The sequence below is a fragment of the Tachypleus tridentatus genome, chromosome 7, assembly GCF_004210375.1.
Source record: "Tachypleus tridentatus isolate NWPU-2018 chromosome 7, ASM421037v1, whole genome shotgun sequence".
Lineage (NCBI taxonomy): Eukaryota > Metazoa > Arthropoda > Merostomata > Xiphosura > Limulidae > Tachypleus > Tachypleus tridentatus.
Genome location: NC_134831.1, coordinates 58178787 through 58195543, shown reverse-complemented (window position 1 = coordinate 58195543; position 16757 = coordinate 58178787). Strand labels below are relative to the sequence as shown.

General features: G+C 37.3%; 1 protein-coding gene across 2 annotated transcripts in view; it reads left to right on the top strand.

Moving 5' to 3' along the window:
- The window catches only part of LOC143255740 (ras-related protein Rab-10-like), a 33168-nt gene that overhangs the window by 7353 nt on the left and 9058 nt on the right, over window positions 1-16757 (top strand). For both annotated transcript variants that reach the window (XM_076511896.1, XM_076511897.1), the window contains exons 3-4: window positions 807-945; window positions 14315-14404. In XM_076511896.1, the coding sequence (XP_076368011.1) occupies window positions 807-945; window positions 14315-14404 (229 nt within the window). The remainder of the gene's footprint in view (window positions 1-806; window positions 946-14314; window positions 14405-16757) is intronic.

The window sequence follows — 16757 nt, the reverse complement described above, 5'->3', positions numbered from 1 at the left end:
GGGAACAAGAAAAAATCGCAAGGAGCAAGGTCAGGTGAGTAGGGGGTGGGTGGGGAAGAACAGTGATCAAGTGTTTGGCCAAAAACTCGCAAGTTCTGAGGGCTGAATTTCGCAGCAACGTGGTGCATCTTCAATTTTTCAGTCAAAATCTCGTAACAAGATCCAACTGATATCCCACACTCTTCAGCAAGCTCCCTGACAGTCAGACGTCGATTTGCCCGCACCAGGGTGTTGATTTTGTCGACGTGTGGGTCGTCTGTTGACGTGGAAGGTCGTCCATCTGCAATGGACTGTCGACCATCCTTAAAACGTTCATGCCACTTGAAACATGCCGTACGCTTCATAGCAACATCACCGTAAGTCGTGTTAAGCATAGCAAAAGTTTCAGTCTCATATTTTCCAAGTTTAACACAAAATTTCACAGCAAGTCGTTGCTCCTTCAGGTTATTCATTCTGAAATCCGCCAAACGAAAAAATCTCACTTCACTTAAAACCGCGTAGCTAATACACAAATGAATATATCTGCAATCGGGAAATGGCGTCGTAATCAGCTGATCTGTGCGAACCTAGCGACACCAAGCGGATTCCCCTGGAACCAACTGGAGCTGCACAATTCAAACAGTTCGCGTATTTTTTGAACAGCCCTCGTATGTCAGACTTGTTTTATTCATCCTTCATCCTATACAAGTTTTTTTCTTTTTTAGGCCTGCAAATTGTTAAATGTTTTTTCTTAAGTTTATATACCAAATTTTTAAACTTTTTTATTATATTTCTGTAGGTATTTTATATTTTTGTTTTCATTGCAGGGATACTGCTGGTCAAGAAAGGTTTCACACGATTACTACATCTTATTACAGAGGGGCAATGGGTATCATGTTAGTTTATGATATTTCAAATCCCAAAAGTTTTGATAATATAGCAAAATGGCTAAGAAATATTGATGAGGTGAGTGATTTATCATCACTTATGTTTATAAAACATTACTTAAGAGTAAATTAGATAAAATGGTGATAAAAAATTTTTATATATAATTTTTTGTCCATTAGAATACTTGGATGAAGAACAATCATTTAGTAGAGTTGGATAATTAATGGAATTTGCTAATTGTTTCAATTTTGGATTGATTAATCAGTTACATTCAACTACTTGAATATTTTCAGAAGATAGCTAAAAAATCAAATGTATTAAAAATTAGGTTTCTATACTCTTGGTGAGCAGAGCACAGATAGCCTATTGTGTAGCTTTGTGTTCAACGACAACAAATATAATGGTAACATTTGATTTTGTATATTTAGAATAATTAAAATAGTTTCAATCAGAAATCCTAATTTTGTAAGTCATGATGCAAATCAAACTGAACAAATCTTGCTTGATTGAAAATAATAATGAAAGAATCATAATACCAATATTTTATTGCTGAAAAGTTGTAACAAACAAAAACAGTAATAATCAGAAATGCTGATATTTGGAATCCTCAGGATAAGTATCATCAGGAAATTAATGTGGCACTACTCTCTGTAATCAATACTTGTAGATAATCAGTTCATTGATTTTTATCACTAAGCTTTTTTTGTGAAAGTTTTGAATATGGTGTGTTGAAACAAATGATGAAATGTGTTTAAATATTTATGTATATTTATAGTTTGTGAACTTGAGTACTAAAATTATAAAAATGAATTATTTAGAACTTCACCAACATTGAATGTGTATACTAGTTGAGTTTGATTTTCAACAGACCTTAATTCATAATTAAAAATTATGTGAATTAAAGTTTTAAAACAGATATTGTTTATCCATAATCTTTAATATTTTATTTACATATCAAAATTTTGAAGTTATCTTCTGGAGGAGCTTAGAAAAACTGTATGTTCGTACCTTATTTTATAATAACTTAAACTGTGTAATTCTGTTTTGTATTATAGTTGGGAATGTATTTAAATTTTCTAATTGATTTAATGATCAAACTCATTAACCATTTACATTTAATTGACCAATTGTTTTCCCAAGAGATTTGGATTGCTGGAATAATTGTAAATATTTATTTTTCTTGTCTGTTACACAATCTGAACAAGCTTGGTGGTGTTATTAATTAGATATGGTTCAAAAGGCAAAAACTTGTAAATTTAAGTGTAAACAGATAATGTATGCTGCTATGAGCTTTAAGATTTTAGAACCAATGTAGTTTCTCCTGTTGCAATTTTAAGTCTTTCTAGAAAGAAAGACAAGTGAGAGGTTTAATGACAATACAGTACATTTACCTCCACTTGTATAAATGGCTATTTTTGTTCAGTGCTACCCTCTATATCAGTGGTTCCCAACCTTTTTTATGCCCTGCACCCCTAAAAAAATGTTAATATGTTCTTCCACCCATCACAGTAATTATTTATTAAAGAATAAAGGTAAAACAAATGTTATCTCTCACCCTCAAGGAGTGCAAGCACCCCTGGTTGGGAACCACTGCTCTATATGCAATTTGTTTGGCATGTCAAAAGCCTTGAGATTCCATGTACCCTAAAATCAACTTGTAAATCATCATGCAAAAATCCTCCACCAATAAATGTGACAGTCTCCTGATACATGTGATTCCTTCTGTTCAATTCCACTTAACTATCGCTTCTTGTTTGGCAGTATTTGTATCAAGATGTTTTTTAATGTTTTTCAAGTTTACTGAACTTTGATTTCGTTTGTATATATTTTGAAGTGGACGATATTTTGTTTTTCAATAGTTAATGACTTTTCAGATAACTTCTTTTTATTTTCCGTTTTTTTTTTTTTTTCCCTCTTCATCAAACACTTCGGTTTAATTTTTTTACTTTTACACAATAAGTCCTGACATTTTGGCTACCTTTTGAACTTACTTTGGCCCTGTATGTTTTTGTCAGGTGGATAAGGCTTTTTCCTAACATTTGCATGCCCAGGTTTGTACTTTGACTATTACATGAATGCTGGATTCTGTTAGCTCATTTTGAACAGGAGTCCACCTATCACACTTACCTTTCACTCCTGCAGGCAGTTCATGTGGTTTGATTAGCCAAATTGGAGAAGTTGTTCTTTATATGTACCCAGCACCTTATTCATTTGGGTGTCCTTTTCAACACTCATCTCAGTTGCAGCCAACATTTTTCTCTTCAACTTTGTTTGATTGAGCTTTCATTTCTCCACACCTTTACTATTCCCTTTTCTTACAGTTTACAAAGTTACAAAGTTTTGTCGATTTTGCAGGTGTCGTCTTTGATGAAAACCCTTATCCCCTTTGGTCAAGCACGTATGAGGTCTCTTCAGTAGGCTCTGCATGACCAAAGGAATCTTGCATAGGATCCACTGGAGGCTCCTACTTCACTTCCTCCTTTCATTGTAGGTAATCGACATTAGTGGTTGAACAAGGCTCTTATGTTGGTGTGTATTCTGTTTCCTCTTTGTGTCAAATCCTTCTGATTGCTCCATACTAACCAGCACAACCATGCTTCTAGAGGCTACTCCACCTTCATTGTGTCCCTCTATTATATTCTCCTCTTACTTCCCCTCGGTGTGGATTCCTGTACGTGGTGAGGGGACCTCCCAGGGAAGGTTCTGTTCTATCTGTTTACCTTCTCTGGGATCTAAACATCCACCCACGTGTTTGCCGTGCGTGGGAACCCGTGAAGGGGAGGAGAGGATCCTGGTGGTTGAGGGGTCCAACCCTAACACACCACTTTGGCCTCGAATTCCTGTAGACGGGCGGCCTTTGGGTGGCCCCCCTTGGTTCAATCGGCTGGTCCACTTGGGCTAGAGTCAACCAAGTACCAGTGTTGGAAGTTCTCAACAGGTGTTGTGGACATTGTGCCTGATGCTGGTGTTTGGGTATAGTGCTCACGAAACCCTGGCGTTGCTGCATTGTCCTTGCGTAACTTTGTAGTGCGTCCCCTTGTAGGGCTCCATGGTGGGTGGGGTCAGTGGGTACCGAAATTTTTCTTTTTCCTATGGATCCTCTAAAAATTTAAATAAAATTGTAAAAAACAGTCAATGGGTAGCGACCACGTCTTGAATACTCAGAACAGCAATCTTCAACATCAGTAACACCGTACCTCATTTTCTTATATTACATTCTCTTTGGAAAAACCTTTAGGGCAAATGTCCCCTTTTTTTTATTCAAAAGGGACTAGAGGGACTTGCTGGCTCTCCAAAATCAGTAAAGAAACTTGATCTGGTGACATATTGGTTGAAACATCCACATCCCAACACAGTGAACTCCTCTTGAATTCAAAGGCAATTGGGGATATACCTATTGAGGTTACACCCCATGCTACCTTGAATTCTTCACGAGGAGTTATTGTTGAAAGGGATTTGAAGAACGTTCCTGAGTCAGAGATTCTCATTGGTCTCTCCACTCAAGGAGTTTCTGCAGTGAGGCGCATCTCCACTCGCAAAGATGGAATTACACTGCCAACAAATACCCTCGTTTTAACATTTACTTCACCACGTGCACCTGCCACCATCAAGGCAGGTTATCTCATTGCAGGGTTCGCCATACATACCAAACCCTCTTGATGTTTCCAATGTCAGAGATTCCACCACTCAAAGACATCCTGTCGTGGTTCCCTGACATGTGCTCGTTGTGGAGGCAAGGACCATGATGCCTATGACTGTGACATGAACCCACATTGCGTAAACTGCAATGGTTCTCACCCCTCTTATTTTCATTCTTGTCCAAAATGGTTGGAGGAAAAAGAGGTGCAGCTTTTGAAAACGACACATAACATTAGTTATCCTGAGGCTCGGAAATTGCTGTCCACAACTCCATCTCGGACATATGCTGCTGCACTTCATTCCACAACTACAGTGGGAGTGCAGGCAGATCTCTCTGTGCCTCCAAGAGAATCGTTTTCAAAACAAATGAAAAGCCTTTTGACCTCCATGGTTAAAAAGGTTGATGAATCGACTTCCACACCCATCTCTGTTCCTCCCATACCTTCCAACAAACCTCAAGATCCACGTCCTTCAGTTTCAAATACAGGCATTTCTTCTGATACATCTTTTTCTCCCACCACAAGAGACAAAACAATTATTCGCTCGCGTCCTCAGTCACTGGATTCCCCTTCCAATAACAAAAACCTGCCCACCCGACACAGAGCAGGATCCATGGAGGTTGATAGACGTGGTCGTAAACTGAAGGGTTCTCCAGCCACTTCACCTACACGTTCTTAAAAATGGCCACCTTGATACAATGGAACTGTCGAGGTTTACGTTCTAATCTGGATGATATCAAAACGCTGATTGCTTCCTACCATCCTGTTTGTCTTTCTTTACAAGAAGCATTTCTCAAAACTGCTGATACTGTCTCCATTCGGCAGTTTTCTCTGTACAGAAATGACAGGTTGTGTGATGGTGAGTACATGGAGGGTGGCACTGTTGGTTGATCAACACGTGCCCACCCTGTCTTTGTCACTCAACACACCCTTGGAGGCTGTAGCCATCTGTGTTTCCTTGGGTCATACCATCACTGTTTGTTCTCTGTACCTGTCCCCTGGAGAGACATATGATCAATCAGATCTTGATGCTCTCGTTGAACAATTGCCATCTCCATTTCTAATCCTAGGGGATTTTAATGGACATCATCCCCTCTGGGGAAGTGCTATTATTGATGGGAGGAGCCGATCTGTAGAGCGGATGCTCTCTGATCACAATCTTTCTCTTTTCAATACTGGTTCTTCCACTTACTTTCATGCACCTAGTCAGTCCTTTACTGCTATTGATCTCTCAGTTTGCTCCCCTTCATTATTCTCCCATTTTTCATGGAGGGTTGACAGTAATCCACTAGGCAGTGATCATTTTCCGATCCTTTTGAGAGAGACTGGCGTGGTCGATGCCACCTACCCGCGTGCCCGGTGGAAGCTGGATCGGGCAGACTGGTCCACTTTCACTGCTCTCACAGAACTTGATCCTGCCATCGTAAATCGGCCATCAATAGACGACTGTGTAGCAGCGGTAACTGACTGTATTACACATGCAGCTGCTCAGTGTATTCCTAAAACCTCGACACGTTTTCCACGATATCCTCGTCCGTGGTGGAATCCTGCTTGCCACTTAGCACGAAGGCTCAAAGCGGGCCTGGGATACTTTTCGTAGATATCCCACACTTTCAAACCGGTTGCTTTCCAACGGCCCGTGCACATGCTAGGTGGGTAAGACGTCACAGCCAGAAGAAATCTTGGATTAAGTTCACAACCAGTATATCTTCTACCACCAGTTCCAAGATCATATGGGACAGGATTCGAAAGGTTAATGGACACTACAATTCTGTCCCCCTCTCGATCTTACTCTCTGATGGTCAGGAGGTGACTGATGTTCGGAACATCGCTAACACTCTAGGTGAAAGCTTTTGCGGGTATCTAGCACTTCTGCTTGTTCCTCCACCTTCCTGGCCATCAAGACTCGGGCAGAGCGATCACCTCTTTCCTTTTGAACTGATTGTTTCTTTGACTATAATTGTCCCTTTACCCTGGTGGAACTAAAAATGGCCCTTCATCGGTCTGCCAGTACATATGTTGGACCTGATGATATTCATTATGACATGCTGCACCATCTATCTCCTGCTTCTCTTGATGTCCTTCTGATTGTTTTCAACCGGATCTGGCAGGAGAATGTTTTTCCTGATGCCTGGCGCCAGGCTATTATTTTACCTTTCTCTAAGCCAGCGGAAGATCCCAAGATTCCTTCAAACTACTGTCCAATTGCTTTGACGAGCTGTCTCTGTAAGACATTAGAAAGGATGGTTAATGCTCGTCTTGTTTGGTTCCTTGAATCAAACAACCTCCTCTCGCCCACCCAGTGTGGGTTCTGTCGACAGCACTCCACCACAGACCACCTAATTCGTCTTGAAACATCTATCAGAGAAGCCTTTCTCAACCGCCAACATCTTGTATCAATATTCTTTGACATAGAGAAGGCTTACGACACAACATGGAGGTATGGCATTTTGCAAGACCTCCATACATATGGGTTACGTGGCCATCTACCCATGTTTATTAAAAATTTTTTAATGGACAGGAGATTCCAAGTTCGTGTGGGTTCGAGACTTTCCCGTTCTTTTGTACAGGAACTTGGAGTCCCTCAAGGCTGTGTATTGAGTGTTACACTCTTCAGTATAAAGATAAATGCCATCACTGAACAACTCCCTCTCACTGTTGCGAATGGGCTGTATGTCGACGACTTTCACATCTCATGTCAGTCATTAAACATGAGATATATTGAGCGGCAACTACAAACCGCCCTCAATTGTGTACGGAAGTAGACTCTGGCGAACGGCTTTAATTTCTCTCTCTCCAAAACTGTATGCCTGCACTTTTGCCATCGACGGGGTATTCACCCTGATCCTGAACTTCATATTGGTGAAGTTTTGCTGCCAGTGGTCCCGGAGACCAAGTTCTTGGTGCTTATCTTTGATTGTAAACTGACCTTTATACCACACTTAAAGCAGCTTCGGGTCAAATGCACAAGAGCACTAAACATCTTCCGTGTTCTCTCTTCTACCAGTTGGGGGGCAGATCGCTGTTCAATGTTAAAGGTATATCGTGCTCTTATTAGATCGAAACTCGATTATGGATCAGTGGTCTATGGCTCTGCCAGACCCTCAGCCTTAAAGATGCTGGACCCTGTTCATCACCAAGGACTTCGACTCTGCACTGGGGCTTTCCGTACCTCTCCAGTTCAAAGTATATACATTAAATCTCATGAACCTTCTCTACACCTTTGCCGTTTGCAACTATTTTTACAATATACTTCGAAACTTCATTCCTTACCAAAGCATCCCACCTGGAAATGTGTTTTCCTTCCTTGGTGGGCAGTACTTTTTCAGAACAAACGATCTGTCATTGCTTCGTTTGGCCTTCGCATCCGGGAGCAATTGGATGAATTGGGTCTGTCCTTGGATAACATTGCAGATTCCACAGGTCGGCCCATCCCACCATGGCTTATTACAGCCCCCAAATGTGATCTTTCTTTCAGTCACCTAAAAAAAGGCAGATACTCCAGATTGGAAGTACCGTCTTTTATTCAATGAATATCTTTCAAACAATCATTCAGTTCCCATTTATACAGATGGTTCCAAATCAGGTAATTCAGTGGGCTCTGCTATGGTTTGCTATAGGTCAGTAGTTGCGTGCAGAATCCCTTCTACAGCTTCTGTGTTCACTGCTGAACTGTATGCCATATCTCTTGCCCTGGATCATATTGTAGCTGAGCAGTACTCCAACTGCACTATTTATACTGATTCGCTTAGTTCTATACTTGCCTTGGAATCGCTACACGTTAGCTCACATCCTATTCTCGCTGATATTCGAAACCGACTGGCCTATTTCTCATTAGCAGCTACTTCAATCCAGTTTTTCTGGATACCAGGCCATGTTGGTATTTGAGGGAACGAGCTAGCAGACGTGGCAGCTAAATATGTCTGCTTCAGCACCATCACTCCTATGCCTATTCCGTACATGGACTATGGTGTTGTTTTCAAGGCTCGGCTCCGTGCCAGCTGGCAGTCCACTTGGAGTGAGCAACGCGACAACAAACTTTTTCAAATCAAACCCAAAATTGGATTTTGGCCATTTAGCTTCCGTAAAGATCGGAAGGAGGAAGTTGTTCTCACTAGGCTATGCATTGGTCACAGTTTTTTAACTCATCATTTTCTTTTATCTGGAACTGATGCACCAATGTGTAGTTTGTGTAACACTGAAATCACTATCAGCCACGTTTTACTTTCTTGCCATCGTTACAATTCTCAACGATGGCAATATTTTAAACATATTTTTTCCCAGGGTAAATCTGTAACATTGGACAGAGTTATTGGTGATGGTGACTCTGTCCACCTTGATAATGTTTTTAATTTTTTAATGGCCATTAACCTTTTTAATCTCATTTAAGTGTTGCATATTTATTCATTACACCTTTTTAATTGTGGTTCCTTTTTTACAGTTTTAATCTCTCTCCTTCAATTTGACATTGGACAATGGCCAGAACATTAAATAACTCGACACCAGGACTGGAAAGGCCAACTTCAGGTGACTAACGCTCCTGTTTGAACTATCCGTTTGAACTACTCGTTAGTCATCCTGGTGAGTTGTTATTATACTTTTGCTGCATATTATTTCACACTTTTACTACTTCACTTTTTAGTACTGGCCCTATTGACTCATAACCCGGAACCAGGACTGGAAAGACCAACTTCAGGTGATTGATGGTGGTTTTTATACTTACCTGTTAGTCTTCCTGGCGGGTTACGATCATTACCATTCTGCTACAGGTAGTTCTTTACAACTTTGTTGACTGGATGTCAACATTGGTTTTTACGCCATTTTCTGTTTTAATTGCCGTTTTGCATTTATCTTCAATTACTTTTACAAATTTTACTCCATTTCTTGACTTTTATCTTTTTACTGGACATTTGGCTACTCATTATTACGATTTTGCGGAGTGTCTTTTAAAACTTTTATTCTTTTACATTTTGATAATAGCTGCTATGACACATAACCCGGAACCAGGACTGGAAAGGCCAACTTCAGGTGATTGACTGTGGTTCTTGAACTTACCTGTTAATCTTCCTGGCGGGTTATGATCATTATCTTTTTGCTAGAGTAAATACCTTACAACTTCTTATACTCTGCCTTCTATCTTAACATTGTAGACTAGGTGTCAACATTGGTTTTATACCTTTTTGTTTTACCTTCATTTCCATTTATGTCTATTACTACATTTATTTATTTATTTTTTTTTATTTTTGCATTTTTACCGAATGTCTGGCGCAGATAGTCTCGCTGCTTTGTGCCATAAAACACTAAATCAATCAATCAATCAATCAAATCCTCTTACTTCATTCCTTGTATGTTAGCTTAGGATGCCAGCATTTTCATCCAGCTCTTCAATCCTCAGTCTTAACACTTTGTCCCTGGTGAGGAGACTCAATTTGTTTATTGTTGGTCATTGTGTCATGTTTCTCCTCCACTTGACCCACTGTTCTTCATGTTATTGATTTACTCACTTATCTGTTTGATCAGGGGCATTCTATCTCCTTGATTATTCTCATTGGACTGCCTTATTCTACACTTTTCATTTTCACAGATACTGTAAAGTTTTTATCTTGTATCTTTTCCTTCTTGTTGTATTCCTTCCAGATTACTCACCTCAGTGTGTTGTCCTTCTGTATTGGGATATTAGTGTAGTTTTTAATTGCCTCATTTTCTGTCCACTTGAAACTCTGCCCTTGTGCTCAAATTTTCACTTATCCCTTAAAACCTGTTTCCTTCTTTTATCAGTCTGTGGATGTTGTTGGTTGTATTTGCTATATATCATTCCACAAATATTCATCTTTTTCTGAATCAATTTTTTGTCTGAAAACTCCAGCAGCTCAGGAGGGTAATTTTTCCTTCTTGCCTTTTTTTTTTCTTCTTTCCTTCACCATTTATTCTTTGTTTGAGTATAGGTGTCTGTGTCCTGTCCATTCTTCTTGTTTTTTCCTGCACATCTTTCTTCCATGGTTCCTCATACCTATTCATCATTCTTGGCATACATCCTCTGTTTGTGACCTTTCTCTTTTCATTGTCATAAATTGGGTTTGATTTGTAATTTGATTGGGTAGTTCATTCTTATTTTGGTGTAGGTATTTTCTCATGAGATCAGGCACCTCACATTTTTTCCCTGACATCCCATCTTTGTTGTCCCTTTGAGGAAATTCTTCAATCAGGAATGTGGACTACTTTACATTCATTCATATCTTCTTATGTGCATCAGACTGCTTTATCTTTGGTTTATTTTCTTCCACTTGTATCTTCATTTTCAGGGGCTCGTCAGGTTTTTTTTTAACTATCTGAATTCTGCTGTATTGTAAGTGATGCATAATCGGGTATACATCTCATAGTCAAATTTGCATTGTCATGATTGCCTATTTGAAATTTCCATGGTTGGAATACACTCACTTTTGAGATGTAATTGTTCCACAATATCACTTGTAGGTTTGTCCTCATGATATATTTGCTTCATTAATGTGCCCATTCAGGATAGTACTTGCTCATGAATGTTGTAGGTAAAGCAGAAGGGGATAGCTCTCTGTCTATACTATGCATTTAGTTGAATAAAGTAAACATGGTCTGCCTTTCATAATAGGGTTTTTCATTGTCACCTATTGCAATGTCTGTCATTTCTCTAGACTCTCCATCTCATTTTATCCCCCTACCTTCCAGTGGAGTATGGGAGTCATTACCATTTTGCTGTTCCAAGCCGTTGGAGGCATACTCCTGAATGTTATGATAATATATGGATATAATGGTAAAAATATTTAGTTAAGAGTAGGGTGGTGGTGGTGATCTGCTGGTGTAGATGTCTTCCATCTGATGCTTCATGTCTTTATAAGTTTATCTGAGGGAATATGGTAGCTTTGTAGTGAGTATTTAAAACTGCAGTTAACTCTGTTGATTTGGATCCCTTATATTACCTCCATGTGGATGTCAGTTCTCAGTGGTTGGGTTTTGGATTCAGATCTGAAACAATCAACATAAGTCCATGCACATGTATTATACTTGTTTGTTATACTTGTGTTCATCCATCTTTGTTGTGGGTCACAGTGGTGGTACTTACTAGTTAATTTGCTTCTTTCTCTTGTGTTGTCCCTTGATTTTATTATACTGACGATGTTATTGCATTAATGGTGATGCCTGTTGGATTGACTCTAAGTGAGATGTTTACATTGCAGACACATGTCTTTACTAAACTGATTGTCCAGATGTAAGGTTCTCAGATCAATGAAATGATTTATGACATTGCTATCATCTGTCCTGTTCACAACTTGGGGATTCAAAATTCCTTCTGGTGTACTGAACTTGAGGTAAAGATGGTATGATCCTCTTTTTTACCCCAACATGAAGGTAGGTTTTTTGTGGCTGAGTTTTCAATTGTAGTTTACTTACAAATTCTATGATCCTCATCCTACTTCATATGGATTTTGGTTCCTGACAGTCTGGGTTTTGAATGCAGCTGACTTGCAGTGTGCAGTCCATTATGCCTTAGCCACTATACACTGAGGGAATTGATTTATTTTTTTATTTGTATCTTATCATTGTTTTTTTATGTAGGGATGTGATCCTTTTTTCTGCTTGAGTGACAGCTCATTCATTACTGAGTGAAGAATGCAAAAACGGCTCGTTTGGGCTGAGAAAACACTTTACATAGAAGAGCGAACAACGTTTCGACCTTATTCGGTCATCGTCAGGTTCACGATGGTTGAAACGTTGTTCGCTCTTCTATGTAAAGTGTTTTCTCAGCCCAAACGAGCCGTTTTTGCATATAAATTTCTCAACAAGTGGGTTTCTCGTCATCACTGATTATGAGTGAAGAATGTATGTGGTACAGATGAGATTCTATCTCCCACATAGGATCCTCCATTGAGAGAATTTGCTGTTTTTAGGCTGTTTTTCAGATGCTTTCATGGAAAGCTGCTTTTTTTTTTTTTCCCTGGCACCAGTACTTCCACTTATTCTGTGTGTGATGTTAGCTATATATGTAAGCAGAGGAAATGCAGCATATCAGAAGTTATAATTTTCCTATACTGAAGATACATTTTTTATAGGTACTAATGTCTCTTTCACACTTTCTACATTTCTTCCTTGTTGGAAATCAGTGCTTTCATTTTCTGCCACAACACAAAACAAAAAATTTAGTAGAATTCAACAGAGGAAGTCAAATGTAAAAAGAAACTGTATTGCAGTCTTGTTGGTAGAGGGTCATTGCATGGTGATATTTATACAAGATTCATTTGAACCAACTAATTGAGATATACTGAAGCTCAAAGCTTGTGGCATACAAATAAAGATCAGCACTAAACAAGAATGGTTATTTATCTGAAAGAAGGTAAGTACTCACTGGAAAATTATAACTTTAAAGATTTTATTTAATATTTTTGTAGTGGTGGTTATGAGGCCAGTCAAGTTACTCAATGCATATAGAATTAGGTTGGAGAAAATAACAGATAAAATAGTTTTACTGAAAGAAAATGTTTAAAATTTATTTAGGATATTTTAAAGATTATAGATATATGAAATTTTATAATTTTCAGATTAAAAGTATTTATAATCTTAACATGGACATTACTTTGCACTTGGAGCATTTAACATTTTGACTCTATGTACTCGGAGATATTTCTATAAATTTACTTTATTAAAAATTCTGACTGTCTGCAAAAGACCTGTGCTGTTTCCTGAAAGCTTATGATACACTAAACATAATAAGTTACTGTTTGAGGTCATGAACTGAATTGACCAATCACATAGCAAGAGTTAGTCTTCTAGCATCTCCAATATAGTATAACTGTGTAATGTGGTTTTGTCAATGATATTTTAGAAAGAGAAGTTTATAATTCTTTAGAAAATTACAGTATTTTTACATTAAACTGTCTTTTCCCCCCATTTGTAACTGCCAAAATGTTACATTACATTAGCAACAATTAATTACTACAGTTGTCAAAGGTAACCTGCAAATAAACTCATTATTTAAAGTTTTTATTCCCATTAATTAACTTACTTATTTTTCTTAAATATAATATGAATGATGCACTTAATGCACTATGAAGAATTTCAGAGTTTACAGTTATAGGTCTATTAATATGCCCTACTTTGCTGCATTTGCAATAAGTTTTTGAGGCTCCCTACTTTCTTTTATCATGAGAAATTCCTATTTTTTCCCAACATTATATATACATTGTAGGTTTAGCTCAACATGAAATTAAAAACTTGTTAGTGCAGTCTAACTTCCCCTCTTATTGATTTAAAGATAACAGTGTTTCAAAATGGTATTTTTTACTACCTAGTTTCCTTGTGGCATTAGAAACAGATATTTACATTTGCAAGACAAGTAAACTGTTTTCTTTGCTTTCTGGTAAGTGACCTTATAGTGAACCTAACCTCCTTTCTAATGATGAATGACTAAAGGGATGATCAAATGCTGATTTAGTTCAATACATTTGGAGATTTCCAGTTGAAGTGTTCATGTGCTTTTGTTAAATTGCATTTCATGTCATAGTCACTACTTGCATGAGCTTTAGGTGCAGGTTGTTTGGTTTTCACATGTGAGAATGTACGTATGCATTACTCATGTCCTGAAATAGCCCATTGAAAAGCCTACAGTTGTTTATTTTGTTGAAGGGAAGAAATTATTAATGTGGGTCATTGTAGTCTATATAACTGAACATTTGTAGGTCTTCTTTGTTTTCTTTTTTAAGTTCTTTGAATTACTTAGTTTCATTAATTTTGCTGTGTTACTAATATACCAGGTCTAATCTATATCTGATAAAATTTAGCATGCAAATGAAGATGTGGAAAAAATGATTCTTGGAAACAAGTGTGACATGGAGGACAAAAGAATGATCAGTAAAGAACGTGGTGAGGCAGTAAGTATGCTCCTCAGTGTTCTTATATTTAATAAGGTTGAATCTTAGCTTCTATGAGCATAAAGTATTATTTCTGGCCAGAAGCTTTCACTGAATTAACCTCAGTGAAGTAACAATTACGTTAATGACAATCAAGTTTCTATTTTTCACATATATTTTACAAGAAGAACTCTTAGAGATCAGTGAATGAATTGTGGACAACTATATTTAAGAACTGATGAATTTATTGCTATGTATGAAAACTGAAAGTGAGTACAACAGAATTTATCCAAAATGTTGATTTATATTATGAAATGATCTGTAAGTTTTGAGGATGATTTTTGATTAAACTTTATATATGATAAAACTTAGTTGAATGCCTGTTGTAGAAACACAGGTGTAGAAGATGTGTTGAAAGTTTTCCACCTTTTGTCTTCAAGTCAGTGTGTATGCAGTACACTGAACTGTCTTAAAATGGGACAACACTATCAAGATTCTACCAATAGACAAAAGAAACAGTATAGTCATTCTACATGTCAAATATTATGACATGAAAATCAAGCAGTTACAAGATAAATATCAATGATCCTGCAGAAACATCAAAAGAACAGTGAACAAACATAAAAAAAAAACAATGAGAACCAGTGAAAGTTTTCCCTCTGTTCTATATATTATCTAAGATACACAAACCTAATGTACCTTTTTAAGGTAATTGCCAGTGCTATTAACTACCTTCTTGCCTATCTTATCTTCACTGTGAAGGAATACCAAACATTGCATTTACAACTTTACAGAATTTATTGCACAACTCAAAGCTACATATAACACCCCCTATATTCTGGTCAGTTTTAATGTTGCAAACCTATTTACCAGTATTTCAACCTCAAAAACTTTTTAATATCACCAGACAAAGACTGTTGAATGATAACTCTACCACACAAACTGATGATAAAGATTATTGAACTAAAGATTATTTGCTTACAATTAACTTGTTTACAATACAACAAGGAATTCTATAAACAGACAGATGGTCTAGTCTAGTCACTCTCTCAAATCCAAGCATGGAATGCTGAAGAATCATCCTTTCATCCACACGTATAAAACCAAGTTTTTTACAGATATTATTTTTAGGACACTTTTGTTATTTGGTCCCATGTTCACGAATACATACCAACCTTCCCAGAATGTCTTAATTCTATAAACAAAATAATCCACTTCACCGTGGAAAAGAACAAAACGGCTAACCATTTCTTGACATCTTCATCAACAGATGAGAAACATTGCCACAACTGTACACAGAAAACCCACATTCATAGATATCTACTCATCTAGTCCTGTCATCCATTCTTAATAGTATATGGAATAATCCAATGCCTAAACAAGAAAGCAGAAAACATTTACAATAAGACATCCATTGAAACAGAATGACAAAAGAACATAGAGTGCTTCATTCAGAACAGTTACACCTTCATCGGGGAGATTTTGATGAAAAGATAAGGAAAACACTACCACTATTGTCATTTACCTCCCCTACCTGCAAAATTTCAGTGAACAACTCAAATGTCCAGTGAAAATTTTGCAAGATGTCATGATCCATTTCTGATGGGGAAATAAACAAACCATTTATGTGAAAGTACATGTTCATGCAACAAAATGTACATTGGAGAAACGTGACTTGTGACAAGAATAAAATGACATAAAGACAGTGGCAGACTTGTAAAAATACAAAATTCAGTCACTGCAAAGCACACCATGTCAATTGAACACAAAATTAACAGGAAAAAACTAGTATATTCAACATGGACAAATTTTGGAAGATTAAAACACAAAGAATTAATGTAAATAACTCTCTCAACATGGGCTTGGTCAATTCGACTGACCACATGACTTTTTGTAGTCATTTAAAGTCTTTATAGGTTTAATACTTCTAACTTTTTATAGTGCTATCTTCACAAAATTTGACAGTATTTCAGTTAACATTATAAGTCTTTCATGTAAAAAAGAAATTTTTTTTAGTGAAGTATTTTTAATAAGTTAAAATAAAGATTTGTCCATGAATATATTGAATATATGTTTTGAATAGTCAGTGTGCAAAGTATTGTTCATATTAAGATTTAAAAATACTTACCCTTATCTCAAATTTCCTTTGTTTAATTCCCCAAACCTAAATACACTGCAAACTTCTTTTTCTCCAGTCAGATTTTCCATTTTTCTCTATTATTTTCTTTATCCTAACTCAAAATGGTATCTGTCAATTTCACTGACCTCATAACAACCAAAAGAAAATTTAAATTACCCCCCCCCTTATTTTTTCTATAATGACTTCAAATTGTAGCAGGAAACTACATTTGCTTATCGTAACTAGCTTTAAGCT